Below are 16,549 nucleotides of genomic sequence, written 5' to 3'. Positions count from 1 at the left end.
CTTCTCATTCTCCTCTCTCTTTCAATCTCCGTCTCCATCTCTGTTCTCCCCAAGCTACAAGAACATGCTCACAGATGTTTTAACCCTGAGCTCTATTATCTCACAGAGTACCATTAATAGACTTTAATTTAATTTCATAACACTTTATTACAGGAGACTAAAAAAAGGAGCTGAACCAATCAAATCAAGGCAGATATCCCTCATGCTATACATAAAATAAGTAAAGTTAAAACACACCTAATGGATGAGAGCAGACACAGATTGTGTCACGGAGATCCCTGGGCACAAAGTCTTGGAGCAACTTGACAGATAACAACACCTGTAGATATCTTAATACAGGATTTTATTTTGTTTCTTAATGACAAATGGAGACGACATTCTTTGTATTTGGTCCAGTACTGAGTGAGACAGCTGCAGTAAACTGTAACCATGTGGTCTTCATTCATTCTAATGACAGCTTTTTTAAACTTCTTCAATCTTTTACATTTGTGATGTACATGAAGATTACAGTTTTCTAGAGGAACAACTGGTGCAAAAATCACTTTCGGTGGTAGAGCAGTGACAGGGCATCCAGGTGGCAGCCTGCCTATCCATTTTACCTAACAAGCCCAGAGACACTCTAATAGTGAAGAGCGGCTCAGGAAGATGAGTGACCCAGATGGGAGCAGCAGAGAACCTGGGGAGAGGCTGAAAAGGATGGTGTGTTTACCCACAAAAGAACAGCTTATAAATTCCTGAAAACAGACATGGGCAGAGTTACTGTGTGAGTTAACAGTTTGAGTCAAGCATTGAGAGCGCAACCACCAACCAACAAAGCTAACCAATCAGAGGCATAGTAGGGCAGGTCTTGCAAGAACATTAGTGGGATCTATAATAAGCAGTCTCACCCCGGTTTGTCAACAGAGTTGTTGTGTATGTTGCTATTAGTCCACAGGTTTCATTTTGAAACCTTACCAGCTAGTGATATGATGATTCCTCTGAGCTAATCCAACACATATTTAATAGCAAAGCATGTAAAAGTCAACATGAGAAACTGAATTTGACTTTTTAGATTCCGGTGTAGGCGTTTAGGAGTTGTCCATCTGTTCTGGCTCTCAGCAGCTTTCAAGCCTGGAATCAAATCTACAGACAGAGAGAAAGACAGGCAGAGGCTCTTGACATTGTCCAGAGAGGGTCCATCTCCCAGTGATCTCCATGGTGATAACTGCATTATGTCACATGTAAGAGCAGCAAGTAAGGCTGTGAATAGAGGAGGGAGGCAGAGGAAGTGATCAGTTTCATCACAACAAGCACATTCAGATATGAGTTACAAGTCAAGTAAAAAAGCATATTTATGCTAAATATGCACATAGGGTATATATAACAGGTCTATGTTTATATTCCATGTGGAAATAATATTTCAATTACATAAAAGAAACACCACAGTGATTGGCTGAATGGTGGTTTTAAAATGTTAGAACTCTCAAACTTATTTTTTATCCCTGCAAATGACAGATAGGTTATATAGTAAAGGACCTGGGTCAGATTTGTGGGCACTTCGTTTGGGAGAGAATTTCTCAACTGTTCTAGACTAATATGACCCTAAGGAATAACATGGGAACTGTGCGAAATTCGCTATCCGGGACAAAACCCCCTAAAATGGCCACGCCTTTTTTGTCCAACAGGTGAATGGGGCATGAATGGGGCATGAATGGGGCAAAAATTTCAACTTATATATATCACCACGAAACTTCACATGTTGATCACTGACATCAATACAAACATCTTTTGTATTGGAAGTCTTCATGGATTTTATGTTTTAATATGCAAATAGGCCATTATCTAATTAATCGTGTGCTAATTTGCATAACTTTCAGAACAGATATGTCAAAATTGGATAAAACCAGGTTCAAATTATTTTATTTTTCATTCTTCAGAATTCACTTACAAATGTCATAGATGTCTATTTAAGCACGCCATAAATAACCAGTTAGTGCAGCACATTGCTAGATGTTGCCACATATGATCAAAACTGGAGCAGTGTGTTGCTGAAATGATAAGTAGGCTACTGTATCAATCCCTGTTTCAAATCACTTAAAATGAAATTAATTAGTTACACACTATTCTATTTGAGAAATATAGGCATATATGATAGTTGACAAGATAGCTGACTATTAAGATACCAGAGCTGAACTTGGCTAGTTAGCTAGCTAGACTGCCAGAGGTGGGGGACACGAGTCACATGACTTGACTCGAGTCGGACTCGAGTCGCAAATTTGAGGACTTGAGACTTACTTGACTAACACCGATGAAAAACTCGACTTGACTTTGACTTGGCATTAATAACTTGAGACTTGACTTAGACTTGACACACAATTCTTGGCTTTTCTTTCCTTCTTTTTTTGGCGCATATTGAGACGTTAGTTTTGTTTTTGATACTTTGCCCTCTGCCACTGTATGACGAGCTGCGTGCCAGAGTGGCACGGTGGCCGACAGGCTCAGGGGAGGAGAGGCAGCATGAAGGGAGCTCCGAAAATTATCACAAATGGATTCAAAGATTTTTTCATGTCTGGGTGATTTTGGCCGCCGTCTTGGTTAAAGCGTGTGTGTGTTTCAGATATAGCGTCTTCAGTGCGCACAGACATTATTTTAAATGTAGGCGCGCATTTACGCGCTTACAACCCGACACGACACCGTACCGGCACACATTCAGTTTGACGCACTTGTTTTTTCGTTCATGTCCGCGACGGACCTGCTTCTCCCTCCGCCTCCGAGATGTAGAATGTGTTTTATAGAAGAGAAACACACAACACACATTTCAGGACAGAACAGACATGTCCTGTAATTTTCAACTATGCAACTATGCAATTACATCATATTATTGACTAACCACCCTCTTCTGTTTACTGTGTCTACAGATATGAAGAATACATTCATACGAACTTCTTGTGACTTGTTTGACCTTAGCCATGACTCGACTTGACTTGCTTGATTTTCATCAATAGTAACTTTGGGCTTGCTTGAGACTTGAAGGTTAAGACTTGTGACTTGCTTATGACTTGCATGTATGTGACTTACTACCAGCTAAAGTTAGCTAGGATGCCAGCTAATGTTAGCAGCCATGCTGCAATCTGGTTGGTTAGCATTGTGGCTTGTTAGCTAATCATGACAGGTACAGTAACTACAGTGACGTACGGTGAGGTTCATGGCTGGTGAGGCACTGACTCCATCAGAATCAGATTTGCCAGTATCTGAGGCAGTTACCACTGCCCTGCCACGGCAACTGCTGCTGTTTTTATTTTTATTTTAGAAAACGTCGTCAGTGTTGCATTAGACTCGCTGGCAGTAGCATTTCCATTACGTGATTTCTGCATTAATTTGGTTTTCTTAATTAATCTCTCAACATATGTCTCAACCGCTGCCGCTGTGTGGGGCAGCTGCCATTGACCTGCCACGGCAGTTGCCGGTGTCTACCTCACACACACACACACAACCTTTCAGCTCCGGTGTTGGTCTTCCCTTATTTATTATCTTCTGTTTTGTATTATTAAGTCCAGTTTAGAAAATGGTTTGAGCTTGGATATAAAATCCTCCATTGTAAAACCAGGCGGGGCAAGAGGGGGAAACAAATATCACTGCACTTGACTCGCTAATTGTAACCATGGACTCTAAGATTGTTACTAGCTGGCTGTCACTTACTCTGCAGCTGCGGAGTAGCATAAGAATTTCTGGGCTCACAAGTGCCCCCTACCTTGAGGCAAAAGAACTGCCTGCCTCACCCAGTGCCTCTTCACCAGGGACGTGCACATGATTATAGAGGGCCAAGGGCTCAAAGTCAGAAAAGGGCAGTAGATTGATTAATGTAAAATTAATAAACAAAGTACTTAGCTGTGTATCCTGTGTAGCTGTGAGTGATATGCAATTGCCATTTCTTTTATATCAACAAATTATTGTCAACATGAGTTTATTCACATCATCATAATACTGAGGTTTGGAAAACATGCAATTCCGCTGCAATTCTTAAAAAGCAATGCAACACTGGTTTATTATAAGGCTATTTATTGGAGGGCAAGTGCAAACTAGAAATACAGGCTACACGTCTAAAGATGTGACAAAACCAAGAAATGACTACTGTGACTCTTAGTAGGAACAACAATGTTTACAACAGCAAAGTCACAATAAACTCAATATCTGGAAGAAGTTTAAGATTTGTGGCAAGATAAACAGCCGACACAGACAGCTGTCAAATTATTATTAATTCTAGTGAACAAGCAGTTAGCTTAACAAGCACAAATGGTGCTTTTCTAATATGACTCATATTTAAGCACGTTGAAAAAGTGTAAGAGGACTTGTTAGCCCCCACAAGGAAGTTATGTTAATGGTTTATAACTCACAAAGGTTCAAGTCGCTCCACTGTCACGTCTCATCTATGTGCGTGGTTGAGTTCTGAAGAGGCCGCGGCTTCTTTCTCTCTTTGTCTTCAAAATAAGAGCTTTACATTGCAGCCCACTGGAGTTTAGAACTGGGTTCCTAGCGGGGGGCTTTTAATTTGCAAGTAGCAGCCGTTCATAGAGAGAGACAGAGCGGAGCTGCGGACAGAGAAGCGGCTTAAGGCTCAACACACACACACACTCACACAACACCATATTACGTACGAAATGTGTACGGTAGATAACCGTGGTGTTTTATACCGCTGTTTTTGACATCTTTTTGAACAACAGGAATTTATTTCTTCATTTAAAAAAAACACACACAAGAAGGGCACTTTTTAATATGAGGCAATAAGGGCAGGGGCTCAAGCACTCAAGCACCCCTTGGCCCTTCTGTGTGCACGTGCTTGCTTTGCCTATTAATATCCAAAAGTACCTATTTAAAAATATGTGGTTAATATCGACAAAATGCAGATAGAATTTTGATCCTGGCTTTATCAAATTTTGACATATCTGTTCTGAAAGTTGTGCAAATTAGCACACGTTTAATTAGATAATGGCCTATTTGCATATTAAAACATAAAATCCATGAAGACTTCCAATACCAAAGATGTTTGTATTGATGTCAGTGATCAACATGTGAAGTTTCGTGGTGATATCTATAAGTTGAAATTCATGCCCCATTCATGCCCCATTCACCTGTTGGACAAAAAAGGCGTGGCCATTTTAGGGGGTTTCGTCCCGGATAGCGAATTTCGCACAGTTCCCATGTTATTCCTTAGGGTCATATTAGTCTAGAACAGTTGAGAAATTCTCTCCCAAACGAAGTGCCCACAAATCTGACCCAGGTCCTAGACTAATATTCAAATAACTTAATGACATAACAAGATTTTGGGACATTTTTCTGCTATGTTTGTCTGGACAAAACCAAGTGCTTTTCACAAGAGGTTGAGATATTTCCAGCCATGTTTATAGCGAGCAGGTATTTTATGCCAAAACTGGACATGCTGGGAAATTTGGAAAAAGTGGAAATGTTTGTGTAAAACAAAATGTGACAAAGTACATTTGAAAAAAATAATGATTACAGAATTCATCTTGATTTACATACAAGTTTATGTCACAGTAAAATTCTGGTGCCAAGTTCTTCTCAAACTGGCATGGTTCATGCACGGCCCAGGACAGGAAGGCCAAAAACATCACTGTTACCCCTCTATAGAGCATTAGTGGTATCGGTGATGTACTGTAAAATATCTACACAGACACCAAAAGGCACTAAAAGAGAACATCCAGCCTAGACAGAGTCTGTTCACCGTGCTGCCATCTGGCAATAGACTCAGAAGTATCCACAGCCATACTACTTGACTACGAGAACCTATTCTCAACCCATCCAATATAAAAAGTATTTTTTGTGAAGCATGAAGGGATTACAGTTTGCATTGCATTGTTGTAGAATGACAAATAAATTAACCTTTAACCTTAAATGATCCTTGAAGAGACAAAAAATGTTGGCAGGTGAAAACATCAGATTTATGTGGAGCAATGAGAAGACTTTAATGTTCCTCAAATGAATACATTTAACAATCATGAATGTTATATTTCATCATGACTTTCCATCGTTTGAGGTTTAACTGGTGCTCATCATCACATCTTGCCCTCTTTTTCTGCAATACTTTAATGGCATCCAAGTGCAGAATAAGCATCAACAGCTGTTTATCTTGATGGGCTTGACTACTGAAAATGGAAAAATAAAACTTCATTTTGATGGAAAAGTGATTAGACTACCCTTGTCTCTTACAGAACAACCTCCCAATGAGGCATATAAAAGTCATATTTTTTAGATTTAGTTTACATCAATTAAACAGGATGTACAAATTACTACACAGGAAAGAATGATTTCATATTTAGTTCTCAATTCTGCAGGGTAACAAAAGCCAAAATAACCTGAAGTAATTTTCTATACTGATTTGTAAAAGGAATTCATAGAAACAGGGGATCAAGTGAGCCAATTTACCCTCTGACATTTAAATAAATGTAGGTCAAAACAGATTTGCAAATTATTTTTAAAAAATATGGCAAAAGGGCACATTGACCTGAAGCAGGTCAGTGACCTTAAGAATGTGCCGATCTGATACTGTTATTAAATGCTCATTAAAATCATATTTGTGTCAGAATCAATGTGAATGTGTTATGCATCAGCTTGAAGCCGGAGCTTAGCCAGAGCCCAGCTGTATGGTTATAATTAATACTCCAACTGCCAGGGCCACTCCCACTGTGAACACACAGAGGCACACACCTGGACGCACACAAAGATGCAGGCTGTAGGGTCAGGGGTAATGGTGTCACCTCTGTCTGCTGTGTGTCTGTGTATGTGACCATGTCAGTGTGTGTTAGTGGAGCCTGCTGTCACCTCATTACAAGACACCTTCGGCCACAACTCACACTGACATCCAGGGGCCATATTCACAGAGTATTTTATTTTACCACCAGGAGTTCTCAGAAATGGCACCAAAAAGTTATAAGCTACGAGCTTTTTACTCTTAAGACCCATCCAAAAAGCTGCTGTGAGCAACTTTTATTGACGAGTGGAGAAGACTGTACGAAAGAGTGCCCTAAAAGATAAAGTACATTTTCTGTGTTATTATCTCTCTATTCTATTAAATGTTTCATAAAAGCATTTTTGAGTGTTTAAGGTCCTGTCTTTTCAGTTTTTGCAAAAGAAAACTAAAACAAGACCCATCCTGAACTCATTGGCAGAGATGGACAGAGTACTGGACCCCAGTACTTGAGTAAGAGTACAATTACTACTGGTCGAAATTTACTCCGTTACAAGTAAAAGTAGCTCAGTCGACATGTTACTCGAGTAAGAGTAAAAAAGTACTTGCTTTTAAAGGTACTTAAGTATCCAAAAGTACATGCTTTTAATTTACTTTAAGTAAAAGTAAGAGTAAGAGTAAAAGTACATTTCTTATTTTTCACATCAATGAATTACTATAATTTTTTCTAAATGAATTTAAGGACCTTTTAACTCTTGTTTCTGAGAATTAACTCTTTGAAACCACCTGCACTGATGTGCTTGCTTTTAGAACCACAATGTTATATAAAGCCTGCAGAAACACCTATAAAAACAAATCAAATGAATGGGATCACAGGAGGACAGCAGATGTTGCAGATGCAGATGTTTACTAACAATCATTAAAACTGTAACCAAATGAACCTGCACCGTCCAACTAACTCTCTATCATTTAGCTAAGTTGGGAACTGGAACCCCCTCAAAGACCAATGTTGTCCCCAGACCACTGGTTGAGAATCACTGCTTTACAAAAAACTACATCTGATGCAGCCATTGTCGCGGTTTTGTGTTGACAAACGCAGTTGAGAGCGTGGCTGCTTCGGTGGTATCCTTATGGGGAGGGATGACGTATTTCCGCTTTTACATAGATCCCAGTGGAGAGCGTGCACTGTGATAGGTTTCCTTCTTTGACAAACACAGCTTGTGTCCAACACTATTTTAGAAAAGAAAAAAAAAAAAGTAACAAGTACTTTTCAGCCTTCCTAGAAATTAACTTGAGTAAAAATAAAAATATTTGTCTTGGAAATGTATTCAAGTAAGAGTAATAAGTACCAAAGAAATCTAATACTCAAGTAAAGTACAAATCCTCTGGATATGTACTTAAGTACAGTACTCAAGTAAATTTACTCCGTTACTGTCCACCACTGCTCATTGGCACATACATTACATACATGAATTATCCAATCAAACCCTCCCATGGTTATATATAATTGGTTCTGCGGTCTTTCACTAAAATCATGCTAACAATGTTGTGATTTTTGAAGTATACTATATAGTATGGATATTTGAGACGATGTAAGCGCCAGTTTTGGGTTGGTTGAGGGTAAAGGATAAAGGAAAGAAGGGTTGAAGGGTTGAAGGGTCATGAAAAGATGTACATCGGACTAGTTTTGGTTGGAGGCGGGAAGACAGTAGGGAACAAGTGGGGTATAGACTCTGATTACTGGAGCCACCTCTTATTACATCCTGATTCGTTTCCAGATATGCCCCAAAGAATACATCAGTTGGACAGATACGCATGGGCATGTCTGTTGTCATTTTTCATATTTACAAATGTAAGTGAGTAAGCTAGAGAGAACCCCCATCCAAGAATTAGAATTATGTGGTCAGGGATTGCCTGCTTTTTGAGGCAGAAGAGGCATCTCCAATGCAAAATGAATGTCCCAAGTATAACCTGGGGAAATTCTGGATCTGTGTAAGATCTGGTGAATATGGTGAGGAAACTAAAAACCTGTGACTACTTTGCCTGTCTCGGGAAATAACAGAGGGTCTTGGATGGATGCTTGATGGGTTCCAATGGACTTATGAATGAGTCTAATCAAAAGAGGTATATGGGTTGAGGTAGACCAGACTGGTTGGTGTTTGAAGTGGAAGATGAGATTATCAGAAGAATGAAAGGAAATTTCAGAGATGGTTGCATGATGGAATGGATGGAAGTTAAGGCTAGTGGTTGTGAACCGTGAGAGTAATGCAGCGCGTGAAATGGTCTGAAGTGAAGGGTGAACGTTTTGGTGTAGGACGTGGTTCAGCCTTACAGAGAACTTTTATTCATATGCTAATGTGCAAATGGGTCAAGGCTGGACACAGTTCCCCTGAAAACAGTTTTCAAGGAAATGTATTCCACTTATGTAGACTTTTATGGTGCAAGACTCAAGCTTGAGAGCAGAGTGGGCAAATGTGATGTAACCAGAGATTGTCAGGATGTCAGTGAGGGGAACAGGAAACTGCATTGTAAGCTTTGAAAAAATTTCATCCAGTCAGATGAGAGGGTCCAGAGTACGATGATGCTGAGGATGTTGAAGAGGTTACCAACTGTTCTAGCTGTTGGGTCAGTTGAAGATGGGAGCTGAAAATGGTGGGACAGGAATCGTAGGGTCGGAGGCAAAACCAGGGTGACCCTGAGTGATGATATGGGTGGCATAGCAGAGGTGACTTGACAGGGAAAGAAGTGCATCTGTAGGCCAGAGGGAAGTTTGAATTGAGAAAGGAAATCCTGTGGATTTTCTCAGGAGGTAGGAATGGTTGGAGTGAGACAAGGAACCAAATCTATGGATGCGCTGAGACCTTCTGGACCTTCTTCATGACAGAGGTAGCATGTGTGGAGAGGACAACAACTTTGCATCCAATGTTGTTGTAGTTGTTGCATACAGTCCTTCAACCCTGTGTAGGACTGGTCTTCCTCTTTTATCCATGTCTTTGGGAAGAGGGCCAAGAAGGGCTAGCTAGGTGTTGGTAGTTTTAGGGGTGATGGAAGGTGAGGTGTTGCAGGTGGCAGGCTGCAGGCTGCAGAAAACGGCAGGCATTCTTTTGTTTGAAGTGGTGAGAGGACATGCTGAGGACAAATGGGATAGTTCACTGCACAGGTCGCTGTTTAGGGAGGCACTGGCTGCAAAGACACAGCAATAGAGCTTGGGGTCAAGTGCAGTATGTTCCTTGGTTAAACTGTTGCAAGCATCTCAGCTGCTTGGGAGGTAAAGTAAATCAGTGACATGTTGTTGGAAAAATTATGCTTATATTATCAGTTTCTTGCATTGCATTGATATAACCTGCTTGTCTTCCTTTATATGAAAAGCTCCTGGAAAAGTATTGTGAAGAAATACACTCACCCTTCGGCGGGACCACAAGGCCTCGAATGGCATCTTGTGTGAATAACATTTGGTGGACATCATAAGAATGTTAGATAGATGCTGAAGGCCGTAGGTCCGAAAGTGTGTACGTGTACTTCTCCATCATGCATAACAACTGTATGACTCATATGTACTGTCAAAGAGCCAATCATATACACTTACGCCCTATTGTAGGTGAATAAAAGATGCTTGGGGAGAGCAGCTCATTGGAACTCAGAAGCCCAGACTTTGTGTGCTGACTTCTGCTCTTCCCCTTTGCAAAGAAAAACAATCTCCGTGTCCGTGTCTCATTTCTTAACAGATTTAAACCTAACATTTCTTGGTGCCGTGACCCGGATCCCAACATACCCAGCTCTGCCAGAAGGAGGACGACACACCGAAGCCCGTCGACGGGCAGGACCACAACAGGTGGCCTGAAGGAGGCGTCCCCTCCAACTGAACAGCGTTGGATTGACGGGATCCGGACTTTGAAACTAAGGAGACGGGACCGGAGAACTGAGGAAAAATCTTATCACCTTCTCTTGTGAGTAAAACACCCTACATTTAGAAATAGGATATTGCAAATTCCTAGGTAAAGTAAAATAGAAACAAAATTAAAATCAGTTTAAGTAGTATTTCTCTTTGAAGCAGCAGCATAGACTGAAACCTTATCGGTGCTAACGAACGTCTATGGTCTGTTGAAGTAGAAGAGAACGCATAAAAAACACAACGCAGACTAGGGAAAAGCATTAAAAATAACGATCACTGAAACGAAACTTTGCATACAATGGGTGGGAAGAATTCTCGTAAAACTGTAGATGAAGACAGTACAGGTGATAAAAAGTATATGAAGCAATGGAATCCTCAAAGTGTCAAGTATCTAGATAAATGGAAAAAGAAGTATGGATTTACAGGCCGCCTAAAAGTAAGAGAAATAGAGGATTTAATATCCCGCTTGGAGACTAGTCTCATCACCAAGCGAGGGAAAAAGCATGAAAAAAGAGCTGACGAGCTCCGCATAGCGCAAGGATGGTTAACGCAGTCTAAAGCCAGACAGGATAACCTTAAGAAGCAAAAAGAAGTGAAAAAGGAAGCTAAGAAAAGCCAAATTCTTTTTGTTCGTAAAGAAGACAATGAGACAAACTGCAGGCAAGCGCCTGAACCTCCCCCATACGTGCCAGTGGCTAGTGCACCAGTCGAACAAAACATTCCGGAGCAACAAAACATTCCAGAGCCAGTTCCAGAGCCAAAATTGGCATCTGCAGCTAAACCATCCCATTTGTCCCACTGGCCACCTCTGTACCCAAAGGTGCCAACTCCTGAAACTGAAAAAATGAACGACAGGGGGGGCCCTAGTCATGGGTTGCGGCCAGCAGGCCTCCTCCAAGCACCCAACAGATACACCCCCTCAAACAGCCCGGCTGGAAGCCCCAGCCTAACTATCAGACTTAAAAAAAAAGAACCGCTAGTGAAAAACTCTTCAAATATGATAGCCGAAGAAGTGTTTCCTCAGATCCAAGTTGCCAATCCTCAGATGGGGGTTGAGGGTCAGCCTCCAATCCTGTACGTTTTTCGTCCTTGGACCCTCGCGGAGGCCGCGAATGCTGTAGCCAGCATTCCTACACCGGAGGATGATCCAGAGGAATGGATAAAAAGTATGAGAGATCTGATAGGCTCCTACCGCTTGAATGGACAGGAAGCAGGGGAAGCTATGCAATCTTCATTGAAAATTAAATGGGGGAGGGTAAAGGGTAATTACACAGGGAGAAATGGTGCAGGGACAGTGTTTGAATATCCAGCCGATGGAGTGCTGACGGGAGACTATAAAGAGGCTCTCGATGCGATAGCAGCTAGAGTGAAGACTGTTTTTGCGCGCACCGCAAACTACTCTCGCATAGCTGCCATAAAACAGAAACCAGACGAGGATCCTGAGGATTTCAGGGCCCGACTAGAACCCGTGTTTCGTGCTAATAGTGGTATACCATTTAGTGAAAATACGACCGATGCATACCAACAACAACTCAAACATGCCATTATGCATGGTTTACATCCAGGTGTTGCAGGCTGGGTCCGCAAACATTTCATTGAATTTGACACCGCGGACGTTCCTACCACTATGCAGTGGGTCCGCCATGCAACCAAACACTTAGACTCCAAGACTAAGAAAGGGAAAGGAGGAAAAGGAGCGAACACATTTTTCTATGATGACGAAGACTGTGATGCTTTCCTCAATGACAGCCCAGATCGTGACACACCTGACCGCAGACCAAACACTGACTCTAGGGGATACCGCAATCAAAACTGTAACGACAGAAAAGCACATGATACGATGAGAGCCACAGAGCTACATGTAACTATGATGATGGCTGCAAACCCCGACATGAAGTACCAAGATAAACTTTTTGCCTTCAAAGAAGTATCCCTCACGATTCCGTATCTTTATACTGATAAAGACACTTTTGCTGCAACAGACCTTAGGCAGATAAATGAAGCTGTCCAATCACGTGCTCCCTTAGTGCCTGATCCACACACACTGCTGAATTCTCTGAAAGCCCAAAACACACATTTTACTGTTACTTCAGGAAACTGCTTAGCGGATAAAATGGCAAAGAGAGCGGCCTCGGGATGTTTTGGCAATTCTGACACGTACTCAGCAGAGGCAATACACCCTCTTATCAACCTCGATGTCCTCCGTGATATGCAGACCTCTGCTCCTGATAATGAAAAACAGTATTGGGTCAAACAAGGCGCCGAAACAGACAAAACAGGACTGTATACACAGGCTAACAAACCTATTCTCCCTAAAAACTTGTACAAAGCTGCCGCCATTTTGAGTCATGGGCCTTGCCATGTCTCAACAGGAGGGATGACAGACCTAGTAAACAGAAGCTTTGTAACCTATGGATTTAATTCAAAGAAATGCATGGAGGAAACAAAGAGACCATGGCCTGACTGCTTAGATCTAGTGAAATTGTACATGAGAATCACTCCAACCGATAAAGGGTTAACCCCATTTGAGATAGTTCATGGTAGGGCATTTAGACTCCCTGCTTTCTCAAAAGACCTTGAGGTATCTGAAGAAGAGACAACATTGGCGGAGCACATGAGAAAACTGTTGGACCAAAAAGATGTTTTCAAAACAAATTTACTGCCCTCTGATTCTCTTCCCCCTCCACAGGACAGCCAGAAAGTGAGGCCAGGGGACTACATATTCGTCAAAATCATCAAAAGAAAAATGTTGGTCCAGCCCACGGTGGGAGGGTCCGTACCAGGTCCTGCTAACAACACCAACAGCAATAAAGATTGCAGAAAGGACAACTTGGATCTACCTCAGCCACTGCAAACTGCAGCCTACCTCTGTCTCAACTGGATAGTGGGGAAGTCTGGGCTACAAAGGGGGCTCTGCTACATAGCGGCAGGGCCATCTCAAACCCCAGTGAAGAAAACAACTGATCCCTGTCCTATTAGGATGACAGAGCGAGGTGATGCAATGCTTCAACCAGTGGAGGAAAAGGAGGAGGAAGGAATTCCTCTAGACGAGTGGTTCATCCACACCAATCTGCAACGACGACCACCACCACCGCCGCCCTCTAGATGGAGCTGCCCTCAATGGTGCATGGACCTCTGGGTGTTCCCTGTGGTACTGCTCCTCATGATCACTGGAGGGGTAATCTGGTTCCGACTTCGCTGCCCCTGCAAACACAACCAGACACTACGAAGAGGAAAACGGACGACTAAGGACCACCTGCCACACGCTGATTATCCACATGGGTTCGCTACAAACGAGTGGTGGCAGGTCATGAATACTACGGCCCATCTGAACAACCAGACCAACTGCTATGTGTGTAATCACATGCCGGTGTCCACCAACTCTCCTGGCCTTTGGCCCTATCCTGCGGACGGAGACCGCACTGCATGCCTGGTGGGGCTGGCCACACACCACTGGAGCAAAGCCCGGGTGCTGACCCACTCCCGGACTGGATGACTGGATTCTTTAACGGCACCTGGTGGCAGGTTCTCCTAAAGGCATTTGTACCCATGTTCGTAGTCATGCTGTTGTTCCTCTGTTTTATCTCTTGTGTGATACCCTGTATATGATCGATGTTTGAGAAAATGGTTCAACAAAGTTTTGTGCAAATGCAATTACTGTCACATTACTATGAGCCCACAATGATGACCTTACTGAAACTGTGAATAACAGAAGGTAAATGTCTGAAAAGAAAGAAAAAAAAAAAGCAATAAAACTGATAAACAGGAGGGAAATGTTGGAAAAATTATGCTTATATTATCAGTTTCTTGCATTGCATTGATATAACGTGCTTGTCTTCCTTTATATGAAAAGCTCCTGGAAAAGTACTGTGAAGAAATACACTCACCCTTCGGCGGGACCACAAGGCCTCGAATGGCATCTTGTGTGAATAACATTTGGTGGACATCATAAGAATGTTTGTGTGAAGGATAGATGCTGAAGGCCGTAGGTCCGAAAGTGTGTACGTGTACTTCTCCATCATGCATAACAACTGTATGACTCATATGTACTGTCAAAGAGCCAATCATATACACTTACGCCCTATTGTAGGTGAATAAAAGATGCTTGGGGAGAGCAGCTCATTGGAACTCGGAAGCCCAGACTTTGTGTGCTGACTTCTGCTCTTCCCCTTTGCAAAGAAAAACAATCTCCGTGTCCGTGTCTCATTTCTTAACAGATTTAAACCTAACACATGTAGTCATCTAACTTTTTAAACTACAAGGAGAAGACCAACTCAACTCCTGTGAGTTCTTAGGAAGGGGGCATGAATTGTCTGTTTGAGTTCAGTGGAGCCAACAGTGGTTTGCAGTTCTCTCAGGATGTAAGGATTTGACTGTATATATTAATTGAGCAAGGTCAATGTAGCTACCGGCAAAAATGTGTTAACTGACTTGTAACAGAGTGACAAGGGGGATGGGCTGGCAGATGCATCTGGGCATGTCTGTCATTGGTCATGTGAAAAATGTGTTAAAAAGTGAAAAAAGTTAAAGGAAAAGGATTTGTGAGTCTATATACTATTTGTGCAGAAATGGAATGAGTTGTGGTCTTTGTTCTTGAAAAGAGTTACAGTCTTAAACTTTGGATTAGAGATTTTCAAGGGGCTAAACAGTGCCCAGAAAGCAAGACAAAACCCAGACCTGATTCAGAGGTGATTCAGATTATAATCAGTCTAATTGGGTGGTCCAGTTCTAATGTTAGTGGTAAGTTATTAATAATCATGCTTCAGGTGTCTTTTTTACAAACATTTAATTTTGGCATCAATTGGCAAAAACCTGACTGGGGAGCATTTCCTAAAGCGTTGATGCAGACCGATCAAATTCCAGGTAATCAGTTACAGATGTTTTGTCACATCTCTCCACATCTCATACAGACTCACAAGGTACCCTGTTGTTTCTGTCTCCAATGGAAACTTACCTAACAATATTAAAGATTTAGAGCAAGCTCACATAATATTGCATAACAAACACCAAAATCAATGTAAAGGTTGCTATAGAATAGTGACACTGCGTTTAGATTGGTTCCCTATAAGCCCTGCTTTCACCATGCAATTTTGTCAGATGGCATAAAATGTCCCATGAAAATGAAGGCTGACTGCTGATCAGGTCAGGCTGGCAGCCTGACACCATTTATATATGCTTTCACATCTCTATTTTAGATAAAATGAATGAATGAGTGTCCACATTAACTGACATATTTAAGTTATGTTCTTACCATACCATACTTATGTACCATTTGTAAATACATTACATATGTTATATATCATCACATATGATCTTTTCCTAAACCCAACCAAGTAGTTTTGGTGCTTAAACCCAACCTAACCTAAAGAGTGTAATTACACAGAGGCTTGTGTTACTAGGCAGGATAAAATGTGATTCCATTATCATTGATTAGGTGTTAAAGTGTGTGTGCCAAATGTACATGAGTGTGACATAGACTGTAAAAGGATTAGAAATATGGGAACCAAGAAGTGCACATGTGTGTGTGTGCATGTGTGTGTGTGTGTGTTTGTGTGTGGTAACACAACATTAGTCAGAGTGCTTGTCATATTACTGTACTCATATTGGTGCTATAAAATGTTGCTCAACATAACTTGTCAATGCTCATTGGCCTCTTCTCCACGAGCGAGATTTTCAGCTGGATCTAAATTAAAGACTTATAAAGACTGGCAGCAGGGGAAATAGCCAGCCTGGCTGTGTCCTGTTGAAGTTAAACAATACTATAACAACATTGATAAGGTTAATTCCCCCATTTGAAATACATGAGGAGGTGGACTGGGGGTGTGTGTATGTGCCCAAGGATGCCTGATTATTATTGATCTTGATAAACTAAAGCTTTGTTCGTTATTCTAGTCTAGTGTTATATCAGTGACTGACGCCATTATAATCCAAAGCTTCAAAAGGAAGAGGAAATAAAAGCAAATACAAACAGGTAT

General features: G+C 41.6%; 1 protein-coding gene across 2 annotated transcripts in view; it reads left to right on the top strand.

Annotated features, from left to right (window-relative positions):
* LOC115587578 (uncharacterized) overlaps nt 1-14,308 on the top strand; it is a 125,114-nt gene extending 110,806 nt beyond the window's left edge. Inside the window, exons 1-3 of one of the 2 annotated variants that reach the window (XM_030427481.1) lie at nt 10,175-10,191; nt 10,408-10,629; nt 13,264-14,308. In XM_030427481.1, the coding sequence (XP_030283341.1) occupies nt 13,321-14,070 (750 nt within the window). In that variant the 5' untranslated portion in view covers nt 10,175-10,191; nt 10,408-10,629; nt 13,264-13,320 and the 3' untranslated portion in view covers nt 14,071-14,308. Of the gene's footprint in view, nt 1-10,174; nt 10,192-10,407; nt 10,630-13,263 lie in introns of those variants that run through there. The other variant, XM_030427482.1, reaches the window with a different exon arrangement.
* Nucleotides 14,309-16,549: the final 2,241 nt, after the last annotated feature.

This window comes from Sparus aurata, chromosome 9 (genome assembly GCF_900880675.1).
Source record: "Sparus aurata chromosome 9, fSpaAur1.1, whole genome shotgun sequence".
In the NCBI taxonomy this organism is placed as follows: domain Eukaryota; kingdom Metazoa; phylum Chordata; class Actinopteri; order Spariformes; family Sparidae; genus Sparus; species Sparus aurata.
Note: the sequence above shows the minus strand (reverse complement) of the source record. Positions and strands in the feature narration are given on the sequence as shown.